General features: G+C 43.1%; 1 protein-coding gene across 10 annotated transcripts in view; it reads right to left on the bottom strand.

The window, feature by feature from the left end:
• The window catches only part of LOC127411731 (vitrin-like), a 117533-nt gene that overhangs the window by 20618 nt on the left and 73713 nt on the right, over positions 1-23202 (bottom strand). For all 10 annotated transcript variants that reach the window (XM_051647444.1, XM_051647446.1, XM_051647447.1 and 7 more), the window contains one exon: positions 22791-23017. In XM_051647444.1, the coding sequence (XP_051503404.1) occupies positions 22791-23017 (227 nt within the window). The remainder of the gene's footprint in view (positions 1-22790; positions 23018-23202) is intronic.

Genomic DNA, 23202 nt, shown 5'->3' with positions numbered 1-23202 from the left:
GCACACACCTTACCTTCACCTTGTGACTAGCCCCCAAAGCCTCGTCTTGAACCAGGCATTGATGGATGAAAGTATGACTGCAACCTGAATCCACCAAGGCCTGGTATGTACCCCCCTTAATACTCACAGGTATGCAGTACGTACAAGCTCGATGGGGGGCAGCCTGCGGCGTATCGGGGACCCAAACCAATGTCCCTACCTCCATCACCGAGCATTGTTCCCGGAAATGCCCAGGCTCCCCGCAGCTCAAACAGACCGGCCCAGGCTCCACGCCTGCACCTGTGACAGCAGGTCCACCACCGTGGGAGTGAGAGCAGAGAGGGGCAGGGGAAACCGGCGGGTAGTGCATAGGGTAGTGAGTCAAGGAGCCGGTATGGGAGGGGCTCCTCCCCATTTCTGGAGAGGAGGAACAGGACAGAAAGCAGGAGAAGGAGGGGAGACAGAAGAATGAGAGAGAGAGAGAGAGAGAGAAAGAAAGAAGGGTCTCGGGGCTCACCGGATCCTGAATACGCCACCATGTGGTAGCCGGGCGGTGGCACTGGACCCACTCCGCCATCCCTCTCAGAAGTCGAGTGATGATTTTGTTCTCCAAGGACTACAGGTTGAGGTGGTGGCTTAGCCACACTTTTTTGTTTTAGGATTCTTTTTTTTTCTTTTTTTATTTTTTTTTTTGAGAATTTTTGTTGAGGAATTTTCAAGCTTTGAACTGTAAAGACCTATTTACTCCTTTGGTGTGTGCGCTGGTTTAGAGACCTCCCAAAATCAGTAAGGACTTCATTCAAGAATTTTCTACTTTTTTGTCCTCTGTGGTGTCTCGCACTTAGAGACTTTTAATTTTGGAAGGTATGAACATACATTTTTGCTGTCCATCTAAACCCTTGGTAAATTACTTTTTATGTCTTGTGGACTCTTTTAACCTTGTACAATCAGTGTCAGGTCCCACATACCAGAAGGGTCATACTCTTGATTTAGTTTTATCATTTGGTTTCTCTGTTACTAACTTTGACATATGTGATATTGTTATTTCTGACCATAGCCCTGTTGTGTTTGAATTCATATTGTCATGCTCTTTGTCTATACCCCAACAGTCTCTGTGTTTTTCTTGCTGTTTTACTTCATCCAATGCCTGGCAGTTCATTGATGCCTACACATGAGTTTGTCAATATTTTTAATTCTACTGTGGTGAACAATCGGACAAATTAGCATTCCAACAGCCAGTTGATTGCACAATCTGTCAAGGTGAAGAAAAGTGGCTCTATTTTGATTGGACCGTGGTGGACCAACTAAAACAGTTCCCAAGCAGGGCATGAAAGAAAACCCCAGATCCTCCAACATATTAGGAAGAAACAAAGAGTGGTTTCTTATTACCAAAATCCTCAACATCTCAAACCCCATCCTAAAGTTTGAGCTGAGAAGGACCATAAAAATTCCTCAAGACCTCTTGAAGCAGCATTAACTTTGCATGTGGCAAACGCTGAAACAGAGAAGTCACAAAGAAAGACAAAAATGTACATACATATGCCCTAAAATGGACACCAAATGCAACACATACACTCCATGTTTGTTCTCAGAACTGTTTATGTTAATTGCAGTTGTTTGATTACCACAATAGTTAACACAAATTGAACTAAGTTATAAATTAATGCATTGGTAATATTACATCTTTCAGTACCATTTTAGACTCTGTGCATTCAGAACAATGGCAGTAATATTTTGGAAGTGGTTTGGAAAGTGAACAATGCATATATAAAACTTTAAAGACATTGTTCAAACTGTGAACTTTAGACTATGCAAATGAGTTTCACAATGAGAAGGGAGGGTGGGCTACACTGTGTGGGCCTCCTCTGAGCTCTGCAGCAAATCATAACCCTGAAACAGGAAGGTGTCAAACTGGAATCTCTGCCTCATCAGGAAGCTATAAAGCATCCTTACAATCGAACAAACCTTTGTACTGTATTTCCAGCCTGAGTGGTGGGAGACAAAACAGTAACACCACGTTCTGCATCTCCCATCCATAGACACCGAGTTTCTGTTTCACAGAGAGAAAGACAGTAACAGATCATCCAACATTCTGAGTCTACGCTTCATAGAGCGAGAGAGAGAGAAAGTAACAGATCGTCCAATGTTCTGAGTCTCCATCCAAGAGATACAGTAGAAGATCGACCAAGTATCAAGTCTCACTACAAGAAAATCGCAACTCCAAGTTTAGGGTCCCCATACCAGGGAGATAACTACAGAAATACCAGCCTTGTTTCATGCATCTGCATGTTCCACATAAAGAAACTTTTGGCACTGACATAAGGGCTGCATCTGCGCATTCCAGATTGCAAGAACCCTCTCAGGATATCAGTATTTTCTCAGCTCTTCGTATCCAAGGCTGTTGAAACAGAATACAGCTCCTTCCCCACTGTAACGTGGACCCGAACCATGAGTATAAGACATCGCCATCACCGAACCCCTTGATCGATCAAGCAGAATGTAAATATCGCTATCCAAACTTCTATTCCAGAGCCCTGAACATTAGTGTATCCTATCAGTTCATGATTTTCTAATCTTCTTTAGATTGCATAACCTGTGTAACAAATGTCTAGCAAATAATCTTTTTATTTTTTTTTTAATAAAAAATAAGATCTTCACCCTATTAATTAACAGAGAAACAGCTAATTTATCTTTCCATAAGATAATAATATCCATACTCTGCCACTGATACATCCAATTCAACCACTTGCATCTTTCCATTGTATGCACTTTATTTACCTATTCATTTATATTATCTTTTAGCATATTAGTACCATTTAGTAGTTGTTAGTTTTTCTTGTAAATCTTTTTGTAAATAAAATTCATTTTATTTCAACTGTCTTCCTTGTATTGATAATACACTAAGGGATCTAAAGTTTAATCCGAATCTCACAAATCCTTCAGATTAATAAAATGACCAACTCACAATGACCAATTTACATATTTCTAATTTACTGAATGGTCCATTTGGATCATCCATATACTGTTACAGTGAAACTCCTTAGCTGGTGCCCCAAGGACAGAGGGATGGACCATCTGACAATTCATACTCACACATGCATATCAAAAATACTTTGGTGTCTTGTGTGTGGCCCAGTTCGTTTCAATTGATGCCCAGTGTGATTATCGTTACACTGCACGTACTGATACTCTGGACTAACCGGAGACCCAGAGTGAAAGACAAAGTTCAACTCTGGCTTAATGGGTGCACCTGTGCTCTCAGGTAGAGGTCTGCACAGGATGGATTTTTCAGCTCCGCTTCTGCGAGATTCTTTACCGCTCCAACAAAACAAATGTCATATTTTGTCCCACTCCCGGCCGCAACTTTCATGTTTTGTCCCGCTCCTGCTGGCAAAAGCCCACAGGTACAGGCCTACGTGGATTTTTCAGTCCCGCTCCCATAAGATTCTGTCCCACTCCGGTGTTATAGGCTATTTTTTTCAGATTCCCATACTTAAACAAAATGGGAAGAGAGAAAAAAAAACATGCTGTGTTAACGCTCTAAAATTGCCAAATATCTGATTTACCTACGGTTGGTTTCAAAGTTTTGTGTGTACCTTTCGCCTTCATGCTTCATGTCAAGGAAGCAAAAGATAAATATTTCTCTGATTTTATTTCCAGCCGCTGTTAGAAAAGCCCAATCTTGATCCAAATTACCTTAAAAATTACAGGCCTATATTTATGTTGCCTGTCATTTATTCTAAGATCTTGGAAAAAAATTGTTTTCTCTCAGCTTTTATCCTACTTGAACACTTTTAATATCTTTGATGTTTTCCAGTCTGGTTTGAGAGGTTTGCATAGTACTGAATCTGTTTTGTTGAAAGTCACTAATTATACCATCCTTTCACTTGACTCTGGATCATGCTGCATTTTGATTTTGTTAGACCTTAGTGCAGCATTTCACACAGTAGATCATGACATACTTTTACAATGCCTAATGCCAGTGTCATTCTAGCCTATTTTTTCAGTTATTTTCAGGTGTGAGCTTTATTAACATAACTGTTTGGCATTCAGGGACCTGTGTTAAGTGGTTTGCCTCTTACCGCAAGGAGATAATATTTTCTGTTAAATTAGGTAATTTTTCTCTTTGCAGGCACCCATTTTGTATGGTGTTCCTCAAGGTTAAATTCTAGGGCTTCTTTCATCTTCTTTGTACATTCTTCACCATGGTTCAGTTATTTAGCAATACAATTTTTCATGCCATTGTTATGCTGATGATTCACACCTTTATCTTCCAGTTAAATCAGATAGCCTAATACAGCAGTTGCTCCCTGGTAAAAAATTTTAAACTGCCTGGATGACAAAAAAAAAAATGGGATGAAGCTTAATGATAAGAAAACTTAAAAGTGCACTCAGTAACTTTTGTTTTTGTGTCATCTTGGACTTACACTGATACCTAGCGGCTTGGATGCAGCATAATTTAAAATCAATAGTCTTCAATTTCAGATGCCATTGTAGAAACGTAGTATTCACAGTCAGCCATAATTACTTTAGTCAGTTAGTGAAAGTGTCAAATAACAGGACTGTTACCGAGATTACGCGAGTAGTATTCGGCTGGTCATGTGATTCTAACATGGCAGCTCCCATGTGTGGACCCTCTCCATCTAGAATAAAACAGCATTTATAAGGTTACTGATATGACTGGAGTCTTCATTTTAATGTGAGTGCTCATGATTTCCTGCTTATGTTGCAAAATTACAATTCATGTCTTTAGGAGTTCAACTTTTTTTAATGGGGAAAAAATGACTGAGTGCACCTTTAAGGTTTTTTTTTTTGTTTGTTTTTTTTTTTTTTTTGGTTCTCCTGCTTCCACCATAGATATTGGTAACAGTTAGGAACTCTGTCTGCCAACTTACACAGTAATGTAAAAAATCTTGGTTTCATTTTGGATTTTTCTGTGCAGTTTGACAAGCAGATCAGTCATAAATGGCAGCTTTTTCCAGTTTCGATCTATTGCTAAAATAAAAAAATATGCTCTCAAGAAATGGCCTGGAAACAGTCATTCATACATTTATCACATTTAGGTTAATTTACTGTAGCTATTTATATATGTGTCTTCCTAAAGCTTCTCTAGATCATTTGCAGATGTTTCAGAATGTGGCGAATAGACCTTTATTTGGGAATACATTACCCCTGTACTGGCCTCACTGCACTGGCTACCAGTCAGTTTCAGAATTGATTTTCATGTGTTAATATTGGTTTTCCAAGTCCCTTTTATGGACTTGCACCACAATATATAAGTGATCTCCTTCACCCTTACTCTGCCCCAAGATCCATTAGGTCATCTAATCAATTTCTTCTTTCTGTGCTTCACTCACAAGTCCAAGGGTGACCGGGTTTTCTCTGTGGTAGCCCCCAGTCTTTGAAACAGTCTCTCTTCATATTAGATCATATCTGTTCACTGCTACTTTTAAATGACCTATTTTTATTTTTTATAGCTTTTTAACTGAGTTTGCAATACAATGTTCTTGTTATTGTTGTTACTATTTGTATGTAATTTTCTATTTATTTGTTTGTTATTTGTATCTATAGTTGTTTAACACTTTGGTTCAGCTCTTGTTGTTTTTAAATATGCTATATAAATGAATACACTAAACTTAACTGAACTAGAAGACATACAGTATGTCTGGCTCCAGATTGGGCTTCCCCTAATGCCTTTGCTAGGTTTTATAACCTGCATGTATCTTCTCTCTCTTCCTAGATTTTCACTGAGAAAGAGGATTGACTGTCCAGTGTTCACTAACCAGTTGGTTAGTGTCATTGTATTCAGTGTTAGATAAAATCTGTGGTCTCTCTATTCCCACTGGTGTAAATGAGTGCATGCGAGTAATGTTTCACTACCCTGTTGGCTAGTGTCATTGTATCGAAGCCCTTGGCCAGTTGCTTGACCGTCCTCCTCCCCTCCTTACAACTAAGTGAGAAGACATCGGACCACTACCCAGTATGGCTAGTGTCTCTGTCTTGGCATCGAGCCATATGGTTTATTGTTCTTCCTATTTATGAATATGAAGGTGTGGTTATAGCAATGCCGATTTACTATCTTGTTGTCTAGTGGGCATTGCCCTATCAGTAGCACAGCATTACGGTATATGGCTCCCACAGCGTCAGCATCGAAGTAACCGATTTGACAGGGAACATCTCGGTTTCTAATGTAACCTTAGTTCCATGAAAGGAAGAAAACGAGATGCTGCCAATTGGAGGTGCCAAAAAAGGATCTCGCCCTATAGTCAGAAATGGCCCTGGCTAAAAGTAATGTTCATTGTTAACTTTAGTAACATTAATGCATTAAGTATCTTGAACTAACAATGAATAATGTTTTTACAGCATTTATTAACCTTGGCTAATGTTAATTTATATTAAAAAAAAACAATTGTTCATTGTTGATGTTAGTTCATATTGCATTCACTAATGTTAACACATACAACTTTTAATTTTAAAAATGTAATGGCATATGTTCAAACTAACATTTACCAAGACTGGCAGTGTCAAAAACATCATAAGCCTAAGTAGATTGTAGAAACCATTGGTGCCAATGGTCTCTACGATCAACTTAAGCTTGCCATGCTTTTGAGAAACGCAGCCAATTAAAAGTAGTAGTTGTTATAGAATTTATGCTCATTTCACATATGCCTTATAATGTTACAGATTATTCTTCTGTGCTACTCGTTACTTTTAATGTGGTCCTCTGCTTAACTATGCTGTCCTCTATTTGAACTAATGTTCTGTGTGTGTGTTGAAGTTTTTTTTTTTAGTGTGGGTGTTTAAGATAACAGCAAGGTTATCGACTTGAGACAATTAACAGCTGAAACTCTCAGAGATAAAAGCAAGAGCAGATGTGTGTGGAGTTTGCGAAGGTGGGGGTTGCACTCCACAGATACTGATAAAAAACCAATGTAACAGAAATTCTGGCCTAAAGAACCATGGTGGTTTACTAAGATTGACTCAAGCAGGACTTCTCTTTCTGGTAAGAGGAAACATTTTGTAAGACATTTTGGGTAAAGGGCAGTGATCTAAATAATTCAGGGAATTATTTTGGCCGACGGGTCACTAGGGCAGGTCAAGGCAGACCGCTAGAGAATCACTTGAGTACTCCAGTCACTAGGGCCAGGACACTCTGCTAGTTGTAAATGTTTTAACTAGGGCTGTTGCAGTGACACCGCTAGCTGGATGGTATGGGTTCGAACAAAAGCAAAAATGGGGATTATTCAATTGTAGATGAACCCAATTTGGGTTCTCCAAATTGTAAATACATGATAACTAATTATGGCACTGGATGTTGTGATCAACTGCGAGTCTGGGTAGTGGAGTGTGGGTTTCCTAAAATAGGGAGTTTCAGTATGAGGCAACTCAAACCACTTAGAGAGAAGCTAGAAGAAAAGGAAAAAAGAAGTAGGGAGGAACATAACAATATGTCAAAAAGGAAACAAAAGAAGCATGTCATTTTTCAAGCAGACTGGAAAGCACATGCAGACTGGCTGACAAAAGCAAATTTTAGGGAAAGGAAAATGCAGGCAGGGACGGGAAAAACTTACAAATTGTCTCAGTGTTTGAAACATTCAGACGATCCTGATTTGAACTCAGTTCCCCCATGACATCACCCAGAGGAATATGGGTTACAGGAGGGGCAGCGCAATGGATCAGTGTCACCATTTGCCCCAGTACTTCCAGCAGAACCCAAAAAGCAACCCCCTCCCTATAATGGGGACCCCGGATCACCTGTAACAACATGGCTACATAGCAAACAAGGGGTATCCAAATTGACAGTTGAACTCTCTCCCTGCGCAGCAACTGTCCAAATGCTGCAGATTCAGGTGGCAGCTGGAAATTGTGAGGTTCAGTATGTATATTGACCTTGGACTTTTGCTGATATCAAAGAAGTGGCCCAAACATTGCCTGATGTGGAGGAAGTTGGGGAGGAAGAGTATGTGTGGCAGTTGAAAGAGTTAATCTCAGAGTTTCGACCCTCCACTGGAGAAATACGGAGATTACTGGATACACAAATGAAGCTCAAATGGGGATGGGTATCGTCAGGATTCCCCAACCTGGATCTCTCATATAATGAAGAACACGGCTCGGGGTATGCACATTCAGTGAACCACCTGATGAGCAGCATCAGAGCTACGTTCCAGAGGTGCATGGATCTCCATAAATTATCAGCAAGCAAACAAGGCCCAAATGAAAATGTGGCTCGCCTCACTGAAATGCACACCGGTACTGAAAAGCCACCGGACACTAACGTTATGTCACCTTGGGAAGCACATTTGCATGACCGTTTTGTTGAAGGACTGAGAACTGATATCAGAGCACATGTGCGTGAACACTGTGTTGACTGTGATACTGAAAGACTGGCTGATGTTGAAAAATATGCTGTACATGCTGAGAAATCTCTGAATGAGAAAACAACGAAAAAAGAAAAGAATATGGCAGCACGCCTGCAAATGGCTCAGCTGAATGCCTTTGAAGCACAGGGATCCCATGCAGGGAGGGGCAGAGAGAAAGCTAGGGGAAGAGGAGCACGAATGAGGGGCGGATCCAGAGCACACGGAACTCAAAACAATGGGAAATATTTCACATGCGGGTCCATGGAGCACTGGACGAGAGAATGCCCTAAGAAGGAAAAAGAGGGAGGTTGTTTCATTTGTGGTGCAATTGAGCATTGGGCAAAAGAATGTCCTAAGAACAAAGGACATTCAAAACCAGCATTTAAGGGAGCAGCAGAGCATGAAGAAGATTCTGAATGACTGGCTGAAGGACTGGGAACGGATCAGGTGACATCTGAAGGACAACAGCAACATACATCAACACGTGAGCAAAATCAAAACACACACACACATGCATGACACACAGGGAACAAAATGCATCATGTTTTCTGATGGGGCTTATAGGGCGATGCCAAAGTTAACACTGATAGTAAGAAACACCCCAACAGGGAGTCGCGTGGTGCCATGCAAGGAGCGGACGTGTGAGTGGCGAGCTCTGCGAACTTTGCTAGTTTAAATGCTATTTGTGTCATAAACTGGTGAGATTCCATACACTCAGATTCTTAACTGTTCTAGGAAGACAATATGCAAAAAATTCAAAATCCTCGGGCTCTGGAGACATTAAAAGACTCTTATGTGCTCATGCTGATTCCCCGCACGGCAGGCCGGAATCCCCGGATTCAATTCAGACAGTGAACTGAAAGAAATCCGGCGTGAATTGATGAATGTGTCAGCAATGCTGACGAAGGTTGTTGCACACTTGGAGGATTTGGCTGAAATACGTCGATCAATTACTTCCATGGTGAGTTGGTTACAAGATTGTCGGATGTTGAAAAATGGATTGATTATCTGGAGTCATCGGAGAGGGAATTAGCTGCTAATCTGCTAGCGACTAAGACAGACTTGCAATGCCTTTGGGAAAAACCGGAGGATTTGGAGAATCGTAATCAGCGGAACAACGTCCGAATTGTTGGAATTCCTGAGCATGAGGAAGGCAGAGATTTGGTGAAATTCCTAGACGAGCTCTTCCCAAATCTGCTCAACATATCAGGCCATAAGCTGGAAATCAAGCGAGCTCACAAAGTCCCGGCTCGCAGATCCGCTGAGGGAGACAGACCCTGATCAATTCTTGCCAAATTTCTGAGATCATCTGATAAAGATCTCATGTTACGCGAGGCGAGGAGCAAAGGAAATCTTTCTTGGAAGAATCACAGCATTTTCTTGTTCCCAGACTTTGCGAATTCGACAAGAGAGAAACATGAACGATTCAGGGAATGCAAGAAACTCTTACATCAATGGAAGGTCGAATTTGCTCTGATGTTTCCCGCCAAACTGAGAACAGATACTAAGGATGGACGTAGAGAATTTACATGCCCAGAGCAAGCAATGTCCTTCAAAAAAACATTGGAGTGAGTAAGCCGTGAGTTTGACTGCCCGAAGAACTGAACGGCCCGTTTTTTGTTTTTTTGTTTTTTTGTGCTGGTTCCGCTAGCAGCTGGAGTTTGTTTTGTGGAGGAACATACCTTTGAGACAATTAAGGGGATGAATCTACATTTTTTTTTTTTTTTCACCTATGGGCTGGAGTTTGTTTTTTAGATTATTATCTGTTATGTAATTCTGTCTCACAAAATTTGTATAGAAACACCGAACTTGAGCAATTCGACGGAAAAAGTGTTGCAGGGGCTCTTGTAGGCATACATCGACTTTTTGAATTTAGAATTTTGTTGGCGCTGTCGTGCACAGGGTAAATGCGCACGCTTTTCTTTTTTCTGTTTGTTTGGTTTTGGGGAAAGTTCTGGGGTTGATTGTTGCACTAATGTTGGAATGTGGTCTTTATAATTTTAGTTTTGACACACAATCTATGTCAAAATGTCAAATGTTAATATGAGTGGATTGTCTCTCTTCATGTGGAATGTGAATGGGTTGGGGCACCCCATAAAAAGAAGGAAGGTTATTTATTTTCTTAAATGTGAGAAATATAATATTGTGTTTCTTCAAGAAACACATCTTTCCCTGCAGGAAGCTGAAAAATTTGGGAAGATATGGGGTGGACATGTTTTCTTTAGTGCTGGCTCAAGTAAGAGCAGGGGAGTCATTACACTGATAAGTAAACATCTATTATTATTTTTATTTATTATATATATATATATATATATATATATATATATATATATATATTTTTTTTTATCTGCGTGTGTACTCGGGCTTTGGACACAGGGATGTTTGTTCGGGGTGGGGTTGGGGATCGGGAGGGGGAAGGGAAACAATGGGGTTTAATGGTTCACTCTGTATATGAATGTTTTGATTTGTTATGTGTCATATTGAGAAGCAACCAATAAAATTGTTAATCTGAAAAAAAAAGAAACACCCCAATAACATTTTTGGTAGATTCTGGTGCCACAGAATCAGTAATAATGACAAAGGAATTTCAAACTAAGCCAAAGATGGCAGGTTTGTGAAAACTATTGGGGTTACAGGGAAAGTAGCAAAGGAATATTATACCACACCTTTGTCTGTGACTGACAATTTCAAGGGCAATATCAAACACTCTTTCTTGCTGTCTGATTGCTGCCCAGTGAATTTGCTGGGCCACAATTTAATAGCAGGAGCTTCAGGGGTAGTGACCAGGAAGGGAAGAGAGGGTCCACTGGAAAACATGATGATAAAATATAACTTGAACACACTATTATATGCTTATGAATGGCAATTGACTGAAAGTGAAAAATGCACAGTTGGAAGTGAGGTTTTGGAATTGGCACACACACACGAGGCAAGAAGGAACTGACTTTATAGAAGATGATTCATTGCACTGTACTGCATTTGTGTCAAAAGGACAAGATGAACAGTATGAGAAGGATTGGTTTGAAAAACCTGTACGAAAGCATTGGCTGAAAACAGATTGGTTGTTTTGGAATGAAGATAAATGTGCAATTGGAGTGCAGCTGCCCAGTATCGCAGAAGAGACACAATATCGGGTACCCAATGCCAGACCACACATTTCATTATTAAAATGGGAAAAAGTAGAATGGTAAAATTTAGGTCCTTGGATAAAACAGTGCACATTCACAGATGATTGGGTAATGATGCGAAATTGTGAAGTTTGGCATAGCGCTCAGATGCTGAGATTTAGAATAGTGTCGACATACTATCGAGACCTCAAGGGGTGTTCAGATAGCTCAGGAAAATTGTGGACAGTGTTCCCCAGCATTCGTCGCACTGGGGGAACTGCCTGCTGAACTGGCTGAAGTGCCAAATGATTTATGGGCCCAAAGCAAATATGATGTAGGTCTGATAAAGGATGTTGAACCGGTTGTGATCACTCCAAAATCTTCATACAGACCATGTAAACAGCAATATCCTCTGAAATTAGAAGTAAAGGAGGGTATTACCCCAGTTTTTGAATCATTGTTGAGCACAGGCATTTGATAAAGGTTTGCAATACTGGTTTGCTTTTTCATTTGAGGGGAAAAAAATACACATGGACCCGACTGGTTCAAGGGTCGGCCTGGCTATCTATAATGCAGAATTGAAAGAAAACTTTGAGAATCTCTCATTGCAAGCTGGAAGTGCACTTCTGCTGTATGTTGATGATCTAATGATTTGTTCTCCCTCATTGGACGCCTGCAAAGAGATACTATAGCTCTATTAAAACATCTAGCAAAAAATGGCCATAAAGCCAGCTAAGTAAAAAATTGCAGTGGGTCAAAAGTGAAGTTACATTTTTGGGTCATTTGATCACAGCTGAGGGAAAATCCCTATCACCCAAACATATTGAAACAATAATGAAAATTCCTAAGCCAGTTACTAAAAAACAAGTAATGGGTTTTCTGGGTGTTGCATCATATTGTAGACAATGTATTGTAAATTACGCAGAAAAGGAGGACTCTGTCCAGCATGATATATGGGAAAGGTTTAGCTGCAAAAGATAAAAGTTAGCTGGACAGGGGAGGTTAAAATTGGTTCCCTATCTGTCACTCACTCGACGTTGTGTCGATGTAGTGACACTAGGGGTCACACTTGGGAGCCCGAGACACCTCTGGTCTTTGATAAAAGGCCAATGAAAATTGGCGAGTGGTATTTGCATGCCACTCCCCCGGCCATACGGGTATAAAAGGAGCTGGTATGCAACCACTCATTCAGATTTTCTCTTCGGAGCCGAACGGTCATGCTCACTGAGCTGAATACTACTGTTCATTCACCTCTGCTGGATCTGACGCCGCATTTCAGCGGCTTCTCCCCCCTCTGCACTGGTGCACTGCAGAGAATGCCCCTGGGCGCTTCGGCAGAAATAAAAGAGTATATTTCTCTAAAAGAGTATATTTCACTAAAAGAGCGGCACACACGGAACGTCTTTCTAAAGATGCTTTTCCGATTGTGTGTTATTCCTGATTGTGTGTTATTCCTGGTTGTGCTCGTTATCTCTCGCCTTCTGACAGTCACGATCACTGTCTTTCGTGTCTGGGAACTGCTCATGCGGAGACAGCATTCGTGGATGGTCATGTTCTCATTGCGAGAACATGTCCATGGCAACATTGTGGTCGCGGCTCGCCTACGTAAGAAAGCAAGCCACCCCAGAGGCTCCCCGCCTCGGTCCTTTTACCCACAGGTATGAGGCCAGCGCGGCTAGCACTGGGGGCAATTTGGGGACCCATTCCCCAGCACGCTCGTCTGCCCCGATCGGGCTTCCAGATGAGTCTGCCGGCTCGTCTTACGGCGAGTTCGACCTCTTATTCGGAGCCCGCGAAAGTGATGAGCTCTCGAGCGCAGCATCGGAGAGCGGGCTCATCCAGTCGGAAGCCTCAGCTGGGCTCCTCCCTTTGGGGACGACTGCCCAGTCACAGGCTGACATGGAGATGATGACATGCTTTCCCGGGCAGCCGCGAGCGTCTGCTAGAGTGGAACTCACTGCTCTTCCCTGAACCCTCGCGGCTCGGTAACTGGTTCCTGGGCTCGCGGCGCCGCTCAAAGCCATGCCCCGCCCCCGTTCCTTTCTTCCCAGAAGTGCATGAAAAGCTGACAAGGTCGCAGGAGGCACTTTATACTGCCTGGTCCCGATCTTTTCAGCTTCCCCACCCTCACTACCCTCGATGGTGGGGCGGCCAAGGGCTATTCGGCAATCCCCCGGTGGATAAAGGCGCTCGCGGTACACCTATGCCCGCAGAGCGCTGCCACCTGGCGCAGGTGCCCAAAGCCCCCGTCCAAGGCCTGTCGGTTTACGTCGTCTCTGGCGGCCAAGGCCTACGGTCCCGATGGACAAGCCGCCTCCGCCCTGCACGACATGGCTCTCCTGCAAGTCCGCCAAGGCTCTAAAGGAACTGCACGAGGGTAGTCCCGCCCTGGGATTGATGCAAGAACTGCGCTCGGCGACCGACCTCACTCTCTGAGCGACGGAGGTCACGGCGCAGTCTCTCGGGCGGACGATGACCTGAAGGATGCGTACTTCCACGTCTCAATCCTTCCTCGACACAGACCCTTCCTGCGGTTTGCGTCCGAGAGTCGGGCGTATCAGTACAAAGTTCTCCCTTTCGGCCTGTCCCTGTCTCCCCGCATCTTTACGAAGGTCGCAGAGGCTGCCCTTGCAAGGGCGTTAAGGGAGGTGGGCATTCGCGTTCTCAACTATCTCGATGACTGGCTAATCCTAGCTCATTCTCGAGACCTGTTGGGTGCACACAGGGACCTGGTGCTCTCACACCTCAGCCGACTAGGGCTTCGGATCAACTAGGAAAAGAGCAAGCTCCTCCCGGTTCAGAGCATCTCTTTTCTCGGTTTGGAGTTGGACTCAGTCTCCTTGATGGCGAGCCTTACGAACAAGCGCACCTAGTCGATGCTGGCCTGTTTGAAGGCGTTCAAACAGAAAACAGCGGTTCCACTGAAACTTTTCAGAGGCTCCTGGGGCATATGGCATCCTCGGCGGTGGCCACCCCGCTCAGGGTTAATGCATATGAGGCCGCTTCAGCACTGGCTCCAGACTCGAATCCCGAGATGGGCATGGCGCCACGGGACACATCACGTGGTCATCACGCTGGTCTGTCACCGTCTTTTCAGCCCTTGGACCGACCTCTCATTTCTACAGGCAGGTGTTCCTCTAGAACTGGTCTCCAGGTGCGTCGTGGTCATGACAGACGCCTCCAAAATGGGCTGGGGTGCTGTTTGCAACAGGTACGCAGCCGCTGGCCTCTGGACGGGTCCGCGACTGCATTGGCACATCAACTGCCTCGAGTTCTTGGCAATTCTGCTCGCCCTGAGGAGGTTTCGGCCATTGATCCAGGGCGAGCACGTGTTAGTTCAGACAGACAACACGACAATGGTAGCATATGTCAACAGCCAAGGCGGTCTGCGCTCTCGCTGTATGTCACAACTCGCCCGCCGTCTCCTCCCCTGGAGTCAGCAGCACTTCAAGTCGCTGCAAGCCACTCACATCCCAGGCAACCTCAACACCACAGCAGACGCGCTGTCATGACAGGTTACCCTCAGGGGAGAGTGGAGACTCCAGCCTCAGGTGGTCCAGCCGATTTGGAGTCGATTCGACAGCCAGAGGTGCACCTGTTCGCCTTCCAAGAATCCTCCTCACTGCCCGCTCTGGTACGCCCTGACCGAGGCCCCCCTTGGCATAGACGCACGGCACACAGCTTGCCCCCTGGCATGCACAAATATGCGTTTCCCCCAGTGAGCCTGCCTGCACAGACCCTGTGCAAGGTCAGGGAGGATGAGGAGCAGGTCATTCTGGTAGCACCCTACTGGCCCACCCAGACGTGGTGCTCGGACCTCACGCTCCTCACGACAGTTCCCCCCTGGAGAATTCCCCTGAGGAAGGACCTTCTTTCTCAGGGACGGGGCACCATCTGACACCCGTGCCCAGACCTCTGGAATCTCCATGTCTGGCCCCTGGACGGGACGCTGAAGACCTATGCCTTTAAGTAGCATCTGTTCGCTAAGTGGTGTTCTTCCCGACGCGAAGACCCCCAGAGATGCGCAGTCGGATCAGTGCTTTCCTTCCTGCAGGAGAGGCTGGAAGGGAGGCTGTCCCCTTCCACCTTGAAGGTGTACGTTGCCGCCATAGCAGCACACCACGACGCAGTCGGCGGTAAGTCCTTAGGGAGGCATGACCTGATCATCAGGATCCTAAGAGGCGCCAGGAGGCTGAATCCCTCCAGGCCACGCCTCGTTCCTTCATGGGATCTCTCCATAGTTCTTCAGGGTCTACAGAGAGCCCCCTTTGAGCCTTTGTAATCAGCCGAGCTTAAGGCACTCTCCTTGAAGACTGTCCTCCTGACTGCGCTCACTTCCATCAAGAGGGTAGGTGACCTGCAAGCGTTCTCTGTCAGCGAAAAAGTGCCTGGAGTTCGGTCCGGGTTACTCTCACGTGATCCTGAGACCCCGACTGGTCTATGTGCTCAAGGTTCCCATCACCCCTTTTAGGGACCAGGTGGTGAACCTGCAAGCGCTGCCCCAGGAGGAGGCAGACCCAGCCCTGTCATTGCTGTGTCCGGTGCGTGCTTTACGCATCTATTTGGATCGCACGCAGAGCTTTAGAGTCTCTGAGCAGCTCTTTGTCTGCTTTGGTGTACAGCGGAAGGGAAGCGTTGTCTCCAAGCAGAGGAATGCCCACTGGCTCATTGATGCCATAACTATGGAATATGTCGCCTAGGACATGCCGCCCCCGGTAGGGCTACAAGCCCATTCTACCAGGGGTGGAGCGGCTCCCTGGGCCCTGGCCAGGGGTGCCTCTCTAACAGACATTTGCAGAGCAGCGGGCAGGGCAACACCCAACACCTGTGCAAGGTTCTACAACCTCCGGGTTTTATCAAAGACCAGAGGTGTCTCGGGCTCCCAAGAGTGACCCCTAGTGTTCCCTCCATCAGGGAACGGAGGTTACACAAGTAACCATGACGCTCTGCAATGCACTCCATTGCTGGGGTTGCCAGATATGATGAAACCATTCAGTCAAACAGTTGATGAAAAAAAAGGGTATATAACTTCAGTGCTTTTACAAGAGCATGGAGGTCATATGAGGCCCGTTGCATACTTTTCATCAAAGCTTGATACAGTTGCAGCAGGGTTGCCAAAATGTTTGAGGGCAGTGGCAGCAGCAGAAAAGCAGTGTTGGCATCAATGAACTTGAATATCAAGATTTAACTCTTCTGGTGCCACATTCTGTGTCTATGATTTTGCTGGAACAAAAAACAGTGCATTTGTCTCAGCAAGGTGGTTGAGGTACAATGCTGTGCTATTAGAAATTCCCAATATTACTATTAAACGCTGCAATGTTTTAAATCCTGTAACTCTCCTCCCTACAGCAGAGGACGGGGAGCCACATGACTGTATGGAAATAATAACTTCTGTTTGTTCCCCTAGGTCAGATCTCAAGGACACACCATTAGATAATGCGGAACTGGAATTGTTTGTGGACGGTTCGGCTTCCAGAGACCCAGTGACTGGTAAAACCAGGGTGGGGTTTGCAGTGGTTTCTTTACATGACACAACTGAGTCAGGGCCCCTGGCCACACACCTATCAGCACAGGCTTCTGAGCACACATGCAAATATGTACAAGGAAAAACAGCTAACATTTACACAGATAGCAGACATGCATTTAGGGTAGTTCATGATTTTGGGGCAATTCGGAAACAAAGAGATTTTCTTACATCCACTGGCAAACCCATATCACACAGTACTCTGGTGGCTGAGCTGTTGAACGCAATTTTATTGCTGGCAAAAGTGTCTGTGTTTAAATGTGAAGTGCATTGTGATGAGGAGGAGGGCGTGGCCGGGCCGTGATGGAGCACGGCCGGCGCTGAATCAGTGGGAGAGCGAGATAAAGGGTAGCCAGAGACACACATGGCAGCACTGCATGTGTGTCTGTGTTTATGTTTGTTTTATGTTGAGTTTTTATCATTTAACATTATGTTTACTGTTCAGCTGGTTCACGCCTGCTCCTTGTCTGTCCTTTACCTGTTACAGTGGTGCCGAAACCTGGGAGGGAGGAGAGATGTGCTGTCGCGGAGTCCTCGCCACTGCAATCCGCCAGGGGAGCAGCCACAGCCTTCTGCCTGGGGACAGAGGGGTTGCTGCCGGCCGACGAGAGCCGGAGGAATCACGGCCATCTGCCGAGAAGGGGAGGAGCAGTTCCATCCGCCAGGGGCTGGAGGACTCACTGGTGTCCACCGGGGGAGGAGCGAGTTGGCATCCGCCAGAGGGCAAAGGAGCGGTTGAGGGCCAGTGACAGCACATGACAGGTACAGACAAGTGTGAGGATGAAATGTTATGTTATTGTGCAACCCTGTTCGCTGTGCTTTGTGACATTCATAGACAGGTAAAGGAGGGGTTACCCAGAGGAGCTGAAAGACAGCTACACGACCTGAAACCCAGTGACTGGGTGGTGGTGAAGGACTACAGGAGAAAGAGCTGGAAATCTCCTAGTTGGCAAGGACGGTATCAGGTGCTTCTGACAACAGCAACAGCAGTGAAGGTCGCAGAGAGAGCCACCTGGATACATGCAAGCCATTGTAAGAGAGTAACAGCATTAGCAGAAGGACAACAAGAAAGTGTGCATTGATCCCTGGCGAAAACCTAGAGGGCTCGAATCACTTCTCTGTCCAGGGAAAGTCTGGGGAGCAGGGGGAGTGTTCTTACAGTGAGCACTATATCCTGATCCCAGTGAAGAAACCAACACCACCCTGAGAATTTAGGAGGAAGGCCCAAAGGGGAAATCAAGTGACAATGGCGCCAACAAGGAAGCCATGGAACCCATACGAATGGTTGGGTGTGGCATGACCTGTGGTACAGTGATTTTGACACTGCTCGCATTGTTTACATGTTTAATTCCTCTGACTAGAGGATGTATCACTAAAATGATTACTTCATCAATGGGTCAATATGTACAACTTAAATCAAATGCCAGTATACCTGATTATGATCCTGCACAACCTGACATGAACCCAGTTCCAGAATGGGTCCCACCCTATCATGATTATAATGATGAACTTGTGCAATAATGTGATATAATTTTCTCTCTTTCCTTAAAGAGCTTGCTCAACCTATGTTAGCACAAAACAGCCCTTTGCAATATCATATTTGTATTACTCTGAATGATATATAATTAATTGTAATTCCTCATGATTTCTGTTTATTTTGTTTAGTGAGCGTTTCACGCTCAGATGAGGGAGTGTTACAGAATTTATGCTCAATCCACATGTCTTATAATTTTACAGTTTATTCTTCTGTGCTACTCATTGCTTTTAATGCTGTCCTCTTCTGAACTGTGCTGTCCTCTATTTGAACTAATGTTCTGTGTGTGTGTTGAAGATGTTTTTTTGTTTTTTTTACTCTAGTGTGGGTGTTTAAGATAACAGCAAGGTTAGCGACTTGAGACAATTAACAGCCGAAACTCTCAGAGAAGAAAGCAAGAGTAGCTGTGTGTGGAGTTTGCGAAGGTGGGGGTTGCACTCCACAGATACTGATAAAAAACAATGTAACATAAACTCTGTGTTCACTCATCAAAAGAAAGCTTTGGCATCCCAAATGGTGACTGAAACAACTTCTTGCAAGAAATTAAACTTACAGAAAGACAGCCTTTGCTTCTGAGTCTATTATTTCAGAATTTCCACGATATAGTGCACTGATCAGGAAATTGAAGGGCTGATACAATCATCAGTATTTTAACACTGTGATTGGCCGATACCAATCCGATCACAGATAGTTTTAAAGTACCCCCTGTATCACTTTTACAAGTTATATACTGCAGTTATGCACCACAATGTAAAATTATATTAGAATTACATTAATTGTGAAATGTTAACATTTATTTAAATTGAATACAGTTCTGTTGTCACTATCAAAGATCATTGTGACATACTGGTAAACAGTAAACACAATAAGAGCATCAAACACAGCAGAGATATGTTCAGAAATAAGAGAGATATATCCACTACAAGCTCCAATACTAATCCAGTGAGAAATCATTAGTATATGATTTGTTTACGGTCTTTGGATTTTTGTTGTTACACAAATCACTAATTACTAAAGGGGTCATGTCATGAGGAATCACATTTTCCTTGATATTTTGACATAAGAGGTCATTCTACTATAAAAACATACTGTAAATTTCAGAACTCAAAACTTAATCCCCAATGCAATAAAAGCATTTATTGAAACTGCTGCAAAAACGCCTCGTCCTCCACTTCTGCAATTTTCCTACATCACTAGGGGGTCCGTTACTTCATGACCGCATCTATAGCAACAACATCAATGCATGTTTTACATCATTGTATACTTGGCCCCGCCCACTGGGGCTCAGTTCGGAAACAGAGAGAGAACAGGACGGACAGGCCTGGTGTGGCTTACTAACTATTTTTGAACACCAAAGAGGACCCATCTGGACTATTTTATATTATTTAGTATATAAACATGCACTAGGCAGACATCTTTGACCATTGTCATGTATCTCACGCTGCTTTTAAAAGACGCGGTGTCAAGTCACAACTCTGAAAAGGAGACACTGTTTCATTCAGCTGCTGCATCTTGATGTTTTGAGCAAAGAACATGGCTCGGTCCTGGACACGTTCTCCCGCCAATCTGCACTATTTTTAATGGTTGGTGTATGTAAACATGCACTAGATGGACGTCTTCGACAGTTTTGATAAATATTTCAAATGTCATGACTGTCTGATAGTTAATCTCTGCTGTGTTTACAGTGAGTGAACAGTTTAATATATTCAGATGCAATGTGTTGAATATGCATTATGTGTAAACCCTGAAATCAGGGAAGAAAATAAAATTATACAAAAAGAGTATGTCATGACCCCTTTAATCAACCACGTCCAGACATGGTGCCGTTATTGAAGCTTAAACTGTTTTTGCTGTTATTAGTGGTTTGCTACAAACATGTATCTCTGATTTAAATCAGGGTTTTCAAAATATAGTGCTGGGATGAGTGAAAAATTATGTTAACGTGTTAGCAAATTGAGTTAACTAATGTTAATGAATACAGCCTTAATGTAAAGTATTATCACTATTTTATTCATAAAGGTTTTTCCTTTCATTGTAAGGATGTTTCCAACCTTTCTCTTTCCAACCTCTTTCACATTGATAGAAAAATTGTATTTAAAGATAGCATTTTGTTCTTTGTTCTATATACAGTACAGTATAATATATATATATATATATATATATATATATATATATATTATATATTGAGTTATTTTTATTTGGGGGACTTTCTCCGCAAATATTGATAACTATGATACATTTGATTAATTAATTGGCATATCATGTAATTAATTTGATTAAACATTTTCATTCATTGACAGCCCTGGTTAAAAATAATACTGAAAGGCACCTAGAGCTTAATTTGAGCTGGATCCTGTTCCGAAAAATTTAAGATTTGGGATATTTGCGGTAGTTGTTTTAGACGATCCGGCATTAACCAGAGCATTGTCAAATTGCAACGGTTTGTGTCTCTGTGTGTGTTTGAGAGAGAGAGAGAGAGAGAGAGGGAGAGAGAGAGAGAAAGCGTGCAGGTGTGTTGACTTTTCTTTATTCATGCAAAATCTCTTTCATTGGTTGATGCTTGTAGTTGCTAAGCACAGTAAAGCGGAGAAAGAGCGTGTCTAACTGGCGATATTTTCTTATAATAGTAGGCTAATTTCAGCGAAAATGTCGAAAAAACAATCAAGCTTATATTCATTTTTTAAAAATAAATAAAGCTGATATTGTTCCTGATCAAAAGAGTTCCCAAGAAAATGAAACCGCAGCCCGGGACAACGCTGCTAATAATGCTAATCAGGAGGAACTTTCAATTCATGTGAAACTGGGGTTTAAACACACATTCTCCAAAGAAATAACAGATGAATTTGATCTACCAGATTTATATCCTCCAAAAAAGTGACTTTAATTATCTGTTTGGGAGCATTTGAATTACCAAGGGGTACTGAACTCAGCGGATGTAAAGAAGTCAGAGGACAGAAATCATCTAAATATAAACAACAATGGGACAGGATGTTTCACAAATCATCCAACAACAAACAAGTGAGTTTAATATTTTTTTTCTGTGGTGCAATAAAAGGGATGAATTGAGAGATGCAACTTTTTGTAATGTTCAAGCGTGCCCAGGATACAGAAAAGCGATGTTGTGCCCAATATTGGAGAGTCTATTATTATATACCTCCTATTTATATTTTGTGTATTTATCAGTTTTCCTATTGTATGGCTGCGCTTAGCATCCATATATCCCATAGAAATGCATCCACTAACACGTTCAATTGTGATATGAAATGAATTGTTTGCCTTAGTTCTGTTACATAATAAGAAAATGTGCAAATAATGTAATTTTTTAACTGCAATTTGTTTCTCAGACGGTAATCTAACCATCAAAAACTCACACCACGGCATCCCTACGCGGTCCATGGGTCATTGTTTAGTGACGTCGTTGTATGATCCGGGAAAGCTAAGGTCGTTTGGTCAGCATTTGTCTCCATGCCTCTTAATCATTCACAGCAAAATCCCCAATGTTAAATTAACACTCCTGGTGTTCATTTGGGTCTCACCAGCTGGTGTTAAAAACTAACACTGAAGCAGTGTTGAATCTACATTTTGTAGTGTTGAATGTTAAATTGCCCAAACAGATAATTAAATAAAGTAGGTACACTCTATGAGTGATGATTGATCATTAGTGATGACACCTGCTGTTAACAAGCAGTCTACTGAAGGAAAGAGGAACAACAAGAACAGGAAAACCAGAGAACAGACCAGCAAACACCACAACAATTAAATCTGTCTTACAGCCACACAACAATGTACATCAACTGCAAATAAAATATGCTCTTGGACAACAAATTAAATGTCTCAACATCTCGTGGGAGAATGCTTGAAAATGCTCAGAATTCAACATTGCCATGTTCTATTATTATAAGTAACTTTGGGAATTGTTTTCATGTGTGCAAAAGATTGGGAGTTTATAAAGCTTTAGCTTTATTTAGTGTTGCTGATTTTGTGTTATTATTATTTTTTGTAATTATTTATTTGAAGTCACCATTGTGGTGATTAGTGTTATCTTTGGTTAGGCACTTGAACCTTATCCTGAATGATCAAGTTCTCTTCCATCCAGTGCAATAATGTTTAATCAAAACAAGTGTAATCAGAGTTCATTTTTAACACCAGCTGGTGAGACCCAACTGAACACCAGGAGTGTTAATTTAACAATGGGATTTTGCCTTGTTGTTTTTGATCCGGCAATTCTTCATTTACAAAGTAAGCATTGAAGGCACCCATTTGATTAATCAATGAATGATATATACCTTGTCGACAAAGTTGGCCTCCACCACATTCTGTTTCTCATTTTCATCTGGGCCCTCGATAGTGACAAAGAAGATGTTGATCCCCGACTCTCTGGCCAGACGCGAGGCCTCCTCCACATTGTCAGTGGGCCAGCCGTCCACCAGGACCACAGCCACGTTCGGTGCTCCACCTCTGTTGCCATTAGCATCGCTGAAGAAATGCTTGTTGATGTAGGAGAGAGCCTTGCCTTCAACGAGTACAGAATCAGTACAGAACAGGCTAGAGTTCATTCATTCAATTAACTGTATCAGTGTTATGGGTCCAGTCCTGCCCTAAATGTTTTCCTTAAATACTTCCAGCATTCAGGAATAGCAGAGAGAGCAACAGGATTTAAAAACACTGCTGAAAACTATTAGTGCACCTACAACTAAA

This window comes from Myxocyprinus asiaticus, chromosome 21, assembly GCF_019703515.2.
Source record: "Myxocyprinus asiaticus isolate MX2 ecotype Aquarium Trade chromosome 21, UBuf_Myxa_2, whole genome shotgun sequence".
NCBI lineage: Eukaryota > Metazoa > Chordata > Actinopteri > Cypriniformes > Catostomidae > Myxocyprinus > Myxocyprinus asiaticus.
The sequence above is the reverse complement of the archived record's forward strand: the minus strand, read 5'-3'. Positions and strand labels throughout refer to the sequence as shown.